We start from the raw sequence: 12,709 nt of genomic DNA, 5'->3' as shown, positions 1-12,709 counted from the left end.
GGGGTAGGGTTTCCCTGTCCTATTTTGTCTGGAACTAGGGTTCCACTATGCACGCAGCAGTTTTCAAACAACCTAACATCGGGTAAGCAACCTGTCCTAATTTGGAATGGTCACTACGGATCCGAATATGCACTAGGTCGAATGGTTGAAAAGGGTGCCCCGGTAAAAATCGGGGTTTGTGTTCCCATGCTGTCAGAGCCCATAACCGGTCAGCCTTATGGTCATGCCTTGACAAGACAAGCCTCCGGCAAACCGTTCAGGAATGGCAGATGGCAAACACTGTGTTCCTAGGCGCACCAATGCACGTGCAATGCAAAGAAACACATAAGTGTAATCAAAATAGGATATCACGAGTTCGAGTCAAGCTCTCTAAAATCCCCAGCAGAGTTGCCAGAAACTGTAGACGCGCTCGCGTGGGGGGGGCCCTCGCTGCAACAGCTCGGACTCGATTTTGTGTCATGGTTCTGAGTCTGAACCAAAGAGTCCAAATCTGGTAAATCGTTTTGAGAAACAGATTTTTTTGAAAAGAAGTGCCAAACATGGACTGCTCTGCCAGATACAGAGTCGCCACCTAAATATTTTTTATGGGGGAATTTAGGAAACCCTGACTCGGTGCCGAAGGCCACATGTCCGTCATCACCGGAGTTGTCTCGGCTCGGGAGCTTGGGTACGATCGGGGAAGGTCAGCTATGAGCACCCCCTTTCGCCCGGTCCGAAGACCGGCCTCTACTAACCATGATATCCGATTTTGAAAACGTTATGTGTTCTTATTCCATTTATTAGCCTAGAATTACTATGTTATGCGCGCAGCAAACAAGTATAGACTAGATTGCCTAATTTGGAAATAAGCATTGCATATCCGTTTATCTTGGAAAAAATGTTTTGGAATTTGCTACTCGCAAGTAGGCTAAAACACGGATTTCAACGAGTTATTCCAACTCAAGCAATCCAACCTTCACCCACAGGCAATCAAACAGTTTATCACATAAGCATCTAGCCACATGGTAAACATACTGTCATGGTAGCATTCACACGCATGCGATATGCTAAAGCATTAAAATACTTACATAGTACTCCGTGCCAAAACAAAGAACTCGTTAGCAAACATGCATGATCCAAGTCCATGTTAAGTGCCTAATGCATCGCATACAAAATGTTGCTAGAATAGGCTCGGCTAACCTAAACATGGCATGTGAAATGCGATCAATTGATGCACGTATTCAATTTGGAATTGAAGTACAAATGCAGTTAGCATGATGTACCGAGCCCGGTGTATGCAGGACAAATGAATGAATGCACGCATGCATAGCATAAGGTATGCTAATTTAAATGTGCCCTAATCTACCATCAAAGCAGGTAAATAAAAGGGAAGAAAGAAGTAGGGATTGGGAGACATACACACACTCACCCACACTTATTACAGATTTGCCCTCGCTCGGAGGGACCAAATAAATAATACAAATTAATTAACTACGCAAGCTAATTAAATATTACAAATTACCTAATTAATTAATAAATTAACTAAGCTAGGAAAGACAGTAAACCGCCTCGAGAGGAGTGCCAGATGCAGCGCGTGCCCGGATCTTGCTCGGAAATGCACCGCCATGCATAGGCTGCCTCTGTTTTCCTTCCTTTACTCCTCTGGAGACTGCCAAAATCTCAGAACTGGTTCTTTGGACACTGAGGAGTGCCACCGGCTGAATGTAACTGTCACCGGCAGTGTGTTATGGCCATCGGCACAAAATGAATCTGTCGACAGAGAAGGGATTGTCGGTCGGCACTTGACACTGCCGGTCGGCAAAGTGTTCCTGCAGAATCTGCAATTGACAGCAACAGAGGGCAAGGCAAAGTATGGCAGCACAATTCAAGGCATATATGCACCAATCATGTCTCTTATCATGGTAATGACTCAAAGGGACATATTTCTTGGTTCTCGGACCACCAATCACGCATTTCCATGCATGATGGCCCAAGTGACCAAGTGGGCAACTTTCATGTCAAATGAAATGCAAACCAAACAAACAAATCAAGGCCCAATTCCTATCACCAAGTCAAGGAACAAGGCATGCATGCAAGATGCAATGCAACCTAGGCATGTAAGCTAAGGATGCAACATGGCATGGCAAGGCACTTATGCAAGCATACAAGCAAACATGAGGCAAAACCAACCAATGAAAAGGTGGTCTAAAACATGATTTGGGCAGCTCTAGTTAGGCCTAAAACAAGGGCCAAAGTGACCAAAACAAGGGACCAAAACACATACACACATGCACATGTCAAAGGGCCAACACTTAGGCACAAATTAGACAACTCTTAAACACATTTGAAAGGGGTATAACATGGACTAATGGCATGCAAAGTAAGTGTTGAAAATCATGTTAAAACATGGTGCCAAACCAAGCAATACATCAAGCCAAGCATGCAATAAATGGCCTAAGTGCTCAAAGCAAACCAATGGAGTATTGAACTACACTTAGCAAGACCAAACATGGTATGAACTTATTGACCAAAAACAGAGTTTTAGGACATTAAGACAAGGCCTAAGGATCACTTAGATGGCATCTAAGTGGCTCGAAATCAAAGGCATACACAATGGCCAAAACATGGAGCATACTACACAAGCTTTCAAAGCATTAAAGATGCGTCCAAGGTAAACATATAGGCATACAAATGGGACTGAAATGACATGGTAGATGGTTCCAAATTACCAAATCAATACAAAAATGTCATGCTATACATTCACATAATTAAGGCCAACAAGCCGGAATGCAAAGGAACTATACTAAGCATGCCAAATTCGATCCAAACAACTATGGACAGACCTAAAACATGACAAAATATGCACAAAACCTTCACAAGACTAAGCCTAAAACATGCTCCAACAAGGGCTAACCACCTAAAGCATATTAAGGCAATATCATGGCATTACATGGTAGGTATGCTAAGCATGCATGGTGTACCAAAACCAACAAAAAACAGAGGCATAATATGACATATTAAGCACAAAAAATAACTAAGGCATGGTCAACATGAAGCTTAGCTAGGTGCTCCCTCAAGAGGCCAAAAATGGTCCTTTTTAAGGACAACAAGGAGAGGGGGTGGCCCTCTCCTTTTGGAGACTTCAAGGCACCATCTCCACCACTGAAATCCCTCAAGATTTCAGTGGTGAAGAGGCCCAAACACCAAAGTCTCGAAACTAGCACAAAATAGCACAAAATGAGGCCTTTCAAGGCCTAAGAGGGGTCAAACACCCTCAAACCACAAAACACCCTTAATAAACAATCAAGAGGGTCTAAAAACAGAACTTTTTTGTATTATACACCAAGCTCAAAAACGAATTTAAGACAGGTAAAAATACAATGCAAGATTGGGGTAAAAAAGGGGTAAGATTCTCACCCTTGAAGACCTCTTTAACAATGATGCTCCAATGGCCCTCCTTGGCTTGAATCCACCACCAAACACCAAAATCAGCCCCTTAGAACCTCAGGAGCCAAAGGAAGGTGAAACACTATGTGTTTGTGTGCAATAGTAAGACACAAACACACTTTAACACACATAAGAGGGAAAAAGAGAGAGATAATGTGTATCAAACCCTAACCCTAGAACTCAAACTCTAAAAATGGCTGTCTAAGCTCTCTAAAATATCTCAAGTGTCTAACCCTTGCAACAAGAGAGAGCCCCTCTCTTTATAGAATTTCTTGTCTTGTAAAGCTTACAAGACAAGCTTCATAAGAGGGAGATCCCTCCATACACGTGTATGGAGGGGAGCAAAAAGCAAGATAGCTGTCTTAAAATATCTGCAAAAGCAGATGCACAGTAGTCGGCCGGCCAAAAATGCCATTTTGGCAAAAAAGAGTGCCGACCGGCACTAAATAGTGGTGACCGGCAACAAATAGTGCCGGCCGGCAATATACATTGCCGGTGGAAGCAAAAACCAGCCGGTGGCCTCTAGCCACTGCCGGTGGTGTGTGGGGATGCCTCACAAGGCATTCCCTGCCCCTCCATGGCAAAACACAAGTGTTTGGTGCAAAACCCGACACTAAACAGTCGAGTTCGGAGATCCTGAGGCAAGGCACGCGAGCCGAGACCTCCGGGAACTCCAAACGAACACAAACATGGATAATCACCGAATGTTCAAACGGTGACGTCCAAGTCTTGAGGACGGTCAAAAATGGGGTGTCTACACATGCATGTAACACCATCTTTCAAATCTTTCTTCTATAAGTTTCAAAACTTGGAATTGGACTTCAAAACATAATAATTCGTGAATGCATGTATGATACTACTCCCATTTCATCATGGATTACAAGGTTCATGCTAAAAAATGAGGAATCATGACAAATTCATGCATGCATGTATGAATTAGTTCTAAATTCGACAATCTTAGCTCAATTCCTTCAATTGATCACATTAATCTCTTGAATTCACATAATTGGTGACTTAATCTCACAAATTAAGGCTCAAAAGCATACCTAGAGTCTTCAAGAACAATAATTCTAGCAAGATTTTGAGTTGTCTTCCTCAATTCTACAAGCTTCAAGCAAAATTCTCCAAGATTAAGCCCTTTCTCTCTCAATCACTCTCACTCTCTCTCTAGAGCTTTCTTTTTCATATTTTTGAGTGTAAGCATATGAGTTCAATTAACATTCTCAGCATTTATATGTGCTAGATTAGCTTAAGGCCTTAATCTAGGATTAGGCTAATTAAATAGAGCTTGACGCATAATTAAATATAACTTAATTAAATTTATTTATTCTAATTAATTTAGTTTGAATCAAATTTTAATCAAACTTTCCATTAGGCTCTAAAAATTATGCTAATCACAATCAACTAACCAATTTTGGTTTTTGATGCCTTTATGGCCCTCAATTTCAGATTATAGCAGAATTCTCAATATATATGAAGCCAAAAATCATATAACACACATAATTGGCATTCAAATTCACATCAAGCACATAAACACATGCATAATTAATAAATTATAAGTATAGTACGTGACAGGGTCGTCATAGCAGGGAGGGAAAGGGTGGCCGCTGCGCACTGTGGGGAGGGACGGAGAGATGTTACCGGAGATGATGGGGCGGTGGTGGTGGTGTGGAGGGGTTTGGATGGATGGGGGTAAAGTTTGTGTTAACTAGGGTGTTCAAAGAAAAAGAATAAAATTTGAATTCAGGAATTAGGATGCTCAAAGAAATGAGATGTCCAACAACAAATTTGAGGTGCATTTAGAGGCACCAAAGCGTAACTCACAAAGTTGGATGGGGTATGGGTGAATGACCTATTTTACCCTTGAAAACATGACGTGTGTTGTTCTCTTGTGAAATTTCAATGAAATTGTAATGACCATTTTCAATTGGACTTAATTGACAAAACACTGGAAAGTAAGGTGCAAAATCAAGCGAATTGAAATTACATGACCAAAATGACACAAGGGGTAAAGTATAAGGACTGTTGGTGCAATTTTCCGTTATTTTTATGTATACATCAAAAGTGCAGAATGAATTAGACTTGATACATGTGTGTAGTTCGTGATCTTTACCCAGAAGGACATTCATAGTGTGATTAGCATGATATTAGACACTTCATATTATTAGTCCACATGTTAACATAATTTATCTTAAAGGAAATATTTGATCTAAATTTTGTTGACATATTTTTGTTGTGCATCATTAAGGATTTGCCATGTTGGCGTAGTTATATTTTGTCATTATGAACGCCACATTAGAATAAAATCATACTTTGGGCAACACTAAATCTTGTATTTCATCCTTAATGGCTCTTCATTTTTTAATCATAAATGTAATTAAACTTTCCTTTGGTGCTATATCTTTTGTTAAACCCTCCTGTGCAAATAGGTGATTTTGGAATCTTGGTAAGCTATGAAGCACTGACACTGCAAAACAAGTGCCATATCCATGTCGGACACACGGACATGTCGGGGTATGGGACACAATACATGGCATGCCCCCTCATTTAATTAATTTATTTTCAGGGGACATGCCGAGGACACTTCGAGAACACACTAGGGACATGTCAATTTGTTTTTTTTCCCATTTTATTTAGTGCTTTTGATGAATGTTGAATGTTTATTATTTTTTTCTTAGATATAAATATCTAATAGATCATTCATAAAAAACGTTATAAACTGTAAGTGTTAATTTAAAAATACTTTTTATAAATAAATTTAAAATTATAATTAGAGTTAGTTTTTGTTAATATTGATTGTTTGTGGATATAATATCAATCAAGATAGAATATATATATATATATATATATATGAAAGCATATTTTATTGCCTTGTCTCCACCTTCCGTGTCCCCATTTTTTTGAACTCACTTTGTCCCATGTTCGCATCCGTGTTTGTGTCTGTGTCTGTGTCTGCATCCGTATCCGTATTTGTGCTTCTTAGTTGGTAAGATCTGGTTTCAGTGTCTCGAAAGCTCTCTTTTTCAATTTCCTCTCAACATTGGTGGCACTAGCAAGAACAACATTGGTTAGTATCGTTTCAGTATGGTAGGTTGTATCCTATTATTTATTTATTTTTTATTCCCAAAACAATTGAAGAATTAATAATCACGTTTTACAGTTATTGTCACACAGGCTTTAGTCATGGGCTAAGATCAAGGACAATCATCTTTGATTGAGGTAAAAAATCTTCAAGAAATGATCCGAGCAAGCTCATTTTGATGCTGAGGGTATCATATGCATTAGCATTAGTAATAATCCCAATATGTTTTTGTTGTTTTTGTTTTTGTTTTTGTTTTTATTTTTGTTTTTGTTTCCAGGGCTGTCTAATCATATATTAAGGAAGGCCAAGACATTCGAAGACATTAGACCAAAGGTGATTCGGCTATAATCTAAGGGCTCTTGAGGCTGACTACAAATCGGCCATATGAAGAGCTGAATGGGAACCGACACGCAACCGGAAGGCCGAGTAGGCAATCAAGTGTGAGATTAAGAGTGGGCCCGATCCTTGGGCCCAGAGGGTAATATAAAAGGAGGAACGTCAACCAAAGAAACGTATGTGAGAATAGATAAAATAACTTGAGATAGAAGTAAACGAGAGAGAATACTAACTTGTCCGTCGGAGTGCTAATTCTGGCAATCTAGACCGGAGTGTTCATCCCCTTTTTAGGTAGCGATTAGAGGATCAAGGACATCTGGTTAGATCCTGGAGTATTTCCAACCCATTTCTCCACAATTGGTGCCGTCTGTGGGAATACTCAAGTGCATCGATGGCGGGCGTAACAGATGATCCTCCGGTAGTTACTGATGACGTTACGCCAAGAGATGACATCACTTCAAGAAACATGCTTGGACCGGAGAATATCACCGCGCGACGGGCCTTGAACTTCGACTCAATAGCTCAGAACTCACTTTCAATTTCGGTGCAAGAGTCAATGCAGACAATCATGGATCAAACAAAGCAACATGAACAACATCTAGAAAACATGATGGCTGAGAACGAGCGCTTGTGCCAGGAATTGGCCCTGGAGCTAGCCAAATCCCAGCAGGCCGCAAGCCATGACCAGGATCAACTCCCAAGAAAGAAGGATAATCGACAACGCCGACATCAAAATCATGATAATGACAATGATTCTGACTTGCCATCCCAGGAACCCAGAAAAAGGGATGAGTCGATGTATCCAGCTCGTCTGAAGGAAGTCCGTACGTATGGCATAGGAGAGGGAAAAAGAAGTGATGATTCAGATGAAGAAGACAAGCATGACCCTTTTGTGCGATGCATCGCAAAAGCTGTTGTGATAACCCTGTTCCTTGATATGCTAATTGATCTTAATTATGATTGTGATTATATGCTTGATATGGTTTTGGGTGGTAATTATGTGATTACATGTGTCTTTGTATTTCTATCTATTCACCGTAGGAAAATTTGTTTGATTTTCTGCTTTAGAATTTAAATTGAAGGCCGTAGAGGCATTAGAAATTGAAATTGACTATGCCATTATGATTAGCATAATTTTTAGAGCCTATGGTGAAATTTAATTGAAAATTCATTTGGATTAAAATAATTAGATTCAAAACGATTAAATTAGGCTCAATTACTTAGCCATAATCAAATTTGATTAGGCAATCCTATATAAAGGCCTATAAATCCTCATGTTATTTCCTTTGAGCTCATTTTCTTCCAAATTGGCTGAGATTACACTCTAGAGAGAGAGAGTGAACCGGTTATAGAGAGAGAGGGAGCTCAAATTGGAGATTCGAACTAAGAGCTTGGGAATTTGAAATGCTAGGCTCAAGAACTAGCTAGAAATTGGAACATTGGAGCCTCTAGGTGAGTAATTAGATATGAATTCATGAGTTTGAGTTGTAATTAAGTGAACTCAAAAATAAATTTTAATCAAGAATGTGAATTGTGTTGAATTTGGTGAATTTGAAGTTGGTAAGTACATGCATGTAAGAAATTGCTATGAATTTGCATAGTTGAGCAAGAAACATGTAGTTCATGTTGACTTGAGGGTCCCTTACTGCATGCATGTGGGAATTATCATGATATGAAACTCAATTATAAGGATTTATGTTGTAATGAGAAGTTGATTATTGAAACATGATGAATTGAGCACCAAATCATACATGCATGCATATTCCTAATAGATTCCATGTTTTTGAACACCATTTGTGTTATTTAAAGTGGAATTGTAGTCAATAATTGACATGCATGAATGATCCATGGAGATATGAAGTTGTATGAAGTTAGAATGCATGAGCTTTGACCATGCCAAGAAGAATGTTAAATGATTGGAGAATCAGATCATGGTTTTGGACAATTGGTCTTGAATTGCCTACATTCTCATATTATGTAATGTCTGTCCATGTTTTTGACCCAAAAATATGATTGTTGAACCTTTAAAAACATCTAGTTTGAGCTTCAAGAACAATTCTGGAAATTCCAGAATTTGTCGGGTCCGCTCGAGCGTGTAAAACGCCGTTCGAGTGTGAAATTCAAGCTCCCAGAATTTTTGCAGATATTAATGTCCGCTCGAGCGGAAAGATTCGCCCTCGAGCGCCAAGCCACATGTTTTGACTCTTAGCTCGAGCATCCAAAGTCATGCTCGAGCGCCAAAATGAAGTGACCAATACTTTGGCAGACCAAAGGGGTCCGCTCGAGTGGGGAAATCTACGCTCGAGCGGGGGAGCCTATTTTTGAAATTTTGAAAGAATGTTTTGTGCCTCATTTTCCGTCCTCTTTCATTTCTAAGCACTCTTAGGCATGCATTGAGCATTGTGAATGGATTAAGAAGATAAGAAAAAGGCCTTAGAGAAGTGTATAAGTTAAGAACAGATTGAATTGTTTGTGACCCAATATTTGTTATGATTTATGTAGGGTAGAGCACAAGGACAAATCCACCGGCAGAACACTGTGAGTAATATCTTAGTAAAGACATTTGAAAGTATGCTATTTATCCAATTACCTACTATTATTTGAGTTTCATAAGTTGTCAATTTTAATTATGGACAAATATTCGTTATATGATTGATTGGGCCAAAGGTTGTTGGATACGATTGATTGGGCTAAAGGCTGTTCGACAGGATTGATTGGGCCAAAGGCTGTTAGACACGATTGATTAGGCCAAAGGCCGTTGGATACAATTGATTGGGCCAAAGGCCGTTGGACATGATTGTTGGGCCAAAGGCCGTTGGACATGATTGTTGGGCCAAAGGCCGTTGGACACGATTGATTGGGCCAAAGACCATTGGACATGATTGTTGGGCCAAAGGCTGTTGGACATGAATGATTGGGCGAAAGGCCGTCAGGCATGAATGATTGGGCCAAAGGTTGTTTGACATGAATGAATTGGGCTCGAGGTCATCTGTAAGGGACAAAGTGGGCCAGAGGCCGTTTGATATGTTCGAGCTTGAAGCCGTCCTATGTACTAGATAAAACCATGAATGGGCCCAAGGCCATCTGATACAAGTATATCTACATCAAATTTCATTCATGTATCCTCTTTATTTGATATTATTCATTGGGCTTTCGCTCACTCTCATTCACGTGTGTGTAGGTGAACAACAGATGTTCAAGCCCAGCCTCGGTGAAGTTATGTGAGAAAAGTCAAGGTTTTGTGGAGTCAGCCAAAACGTCTCACGCACGAGACTTGTTTGTTTCTTTCATCTTACTTTGGTGAAAATGTTAGATCACCATGTACATAAAATTTTGGTTTAGCTGACTATGACTTGAATGATCTTGTTGTGTAAAACTTATATGTTAACTTCCTTCTGATGTGGGTTATTAACGAATATATGTGACATGTTATGATGTGCCATGTAAGCACAGCTCTATGTACAAAATTTTTAAGTTGCTTCCATTTTGGCCCCTTTACTCTGTCGATATATGTGTAATTGGGTTTGAGGCCGTAGGTAATCTCTTGATTACTGGCCGGTTATGACCTTAATCCATATGGGCCGGGTTTGGGTCATGACAGCTGTGTTGCCCAAGAAGTTCAAAGCACCATCGTTCACCTTCTATGATAGAAAATCAAACTCCACAGACCATATTCATCATTATAAACAAACGATGACACTGCATGTTGACGATGAAACCCTCATGTGTCGAATGTTTTCAAGCATCTTGAGACCATTGGCTGTCGATGGTACTATAAATTGGAGCTGGCATCGATAAAAAGCTTTCATCAACTCCAAAAATCCTTTAGGGACAGATTCATCACCAATGAAATTCTGCCAAAGCAAGCCGACTCCCACTGGGCAATGCAAATTAAACTAGAAGAAACCCTTCGTGAATATTTGACACACTATTGGGAATGTTTTAACCTGGTAGATGATGCTTGCAATGACTCCATGGCTATCACCGCTTTTCAAATGGAATTACATCCCGATAGTCCCCTCCACAGTTCATTGACCAGACGGCCCCCCAAAACAGTTTGGGCATTAATGAAGAAAGTCGAAGAATATTGTAAGATGGAAGATGATGCCCTGTGGGTCAAAGTCGGACAGAAAGCCGTTAAGATGGCTCCATCTGGCATTGTTCAGCCGATAAGCATCGTACCGTCAAGGAGCCCCGAACCGCGAAATTGGACTAAACGAGACAAAAGGCGTGATTCGTGCCAATCAAGTGATCAATGTTCACACCGACCAAATGAACAATATCAAGTGGATAACAGGCGTGCAAGACGCCCAAACAAGAAATACACAGAATCAGTAGAGCCAATTAGCTAGATTTTGTCAAAACTCCTACATCTTCCGTTCTTTAAATGGCCGTCCAAAATGATAGGACCTCTCGATACAAGGAGAAAGGATAAGCGGTGCGAATACCACAAGGACCATGGTCTTGATACCGACACTTGTTATGCACTGAAAGACAACCCGGAGGAGTCGGTACAAGACGGCCGGCTGGCGCAACACGTCCGAAAGAATAATCCATCGAACACAGTAGCCCTACGGCCGGATTCACCTCCACTTGGTGTAATTCACATGATATACAGCCTGCAGTCATCAGCCGAGGTATATACAATTCAGTTGCAACCTAGCCTGCATAAGCCAATCACACCAGCAAAACAGCCCCATGAAACTGGGAGGATTAGTTTCGATGACACCGACTTAGTTGGAGTAACTCTCCCCCACGCCAATCCTCTCGTCATCGAGCTACGTGTGAACAAATTCACCATTGAACGTGTTCTCATCGATTGGGGAAGCACTTCGGAAATAATGTATTACAAGATGTTTGTTAAACTCGGCTTCACTGACTCAGATTTGTTGCCGGCCGATTACCCATTATTCAACTTCAATGCTAACCTAGAGTATCCTCACACTACTAGTTCGGGCGGGCACCAGATCAGTAGATGTAGAATTTCTGGTTGCTAAACTTTCGTCACCATACAATCTCATCATGGGAAGAACTTGGTTGCATACCATGCAACCTGCGCCAAGCACCTGCCATCAACTATTTCGTTTTCCGACTGAGTATGGCATTGAACAAATTCGGGGTTCTCAGATATCGGCACAGGCATGCTACCTTCTTACTGTTGCAAAGAGGCCAAAGGAAGTGGAAGTGAATTCGATTGAAGTACCGGATCGGGAGAACCTCGAGGACATTGGGAAAATCCCAAGTGAAAAGGCAACCGAAGACCTGGATCGGATCAAAATTAATCGGAGTACTGACAAGTTCTTCATGATCGGCACTTCCCTGAACGAAGTTGACAGACATGAGCTTTTATCCTTTTTACTTGGCAACCTCGACGTATTTGTGTGGACACCATACGAGATGCCAGGAGTGGATCCATCCATGGCCTAGCACCGCTTAAAAGTTGATCCAAAATGTAAGCCAATCATTCAGAAAAGTCGGCAGTCAGCCGTAGAGCATGCTTCGGCCGTTGTTGAAGAAGTTAACCGATTGCTTGATGCCGGGGCAATTCGCAAAGTAACCTATCCTACATGGTTGTCCAATACCGTGGTTGTAAAGAAGAAGAATGGGTCTTGGCGTGTTTGTGTGAATTTCACGGATTTGAACAAAGCTTGTCCCAAGGATTGTTTTCCCCTCCCCATAATAGACCAAATCGTAGATGCAACGACACATCATCAACGCATGAGCTTCTTGGACGCCTATAGAGGCTATCATCAAATTGCCATGCATCTGGAGGATTAAGAAAAGACCGCATTTCTTACCCCAAGAGGAACCTATTGCTACAAGGTCATGGCTTTCGGGCTGAAGAATATGGGGGCAACTTACCAG

The 12,709-nt window shown here is 40.9% G+C and overlaps 1 protein-coding gene across 1 annotated transcript; it reads left to right on the top strand.

Moving 5' to 3' along the window:
* The first annotated feature begins 11,244 nt into the window (after positions 1 to 11,244).
* Positions 11,245 to 11,841, top strand: LOC145802228 (uncharacterized). The gene has a single exon (XM_082894910.1). It carries the CDS (start codon positions 11,245 to 11,247, stop codon positions 11,839 to 11,841), a length of 597 nt encoding a protein of 198 aa, XP_082751036.1.
* Positions 11,842 to 12,709: the final 868 nt, after the last annotated feature.

This window comes from Camellia sinensis, chromosome 11 (assembly GCF_055761805.1).
Source record: "Camellia sinensis isolate YWXY chromosome 11, ASM5576180v1, whole genome shotgun sequence".
NCBI classification, from domain to species: Eukaryota; Viridiplantae; Streptophyta; class Magnoliopsida; order Ericales; family Theaceae; genus Camellia; species Camellia sinensis.
Note: the sequence above shows the minus strand (reverse complement) of the source record. Positions and strands in the feature narration are given on the sequence as shown.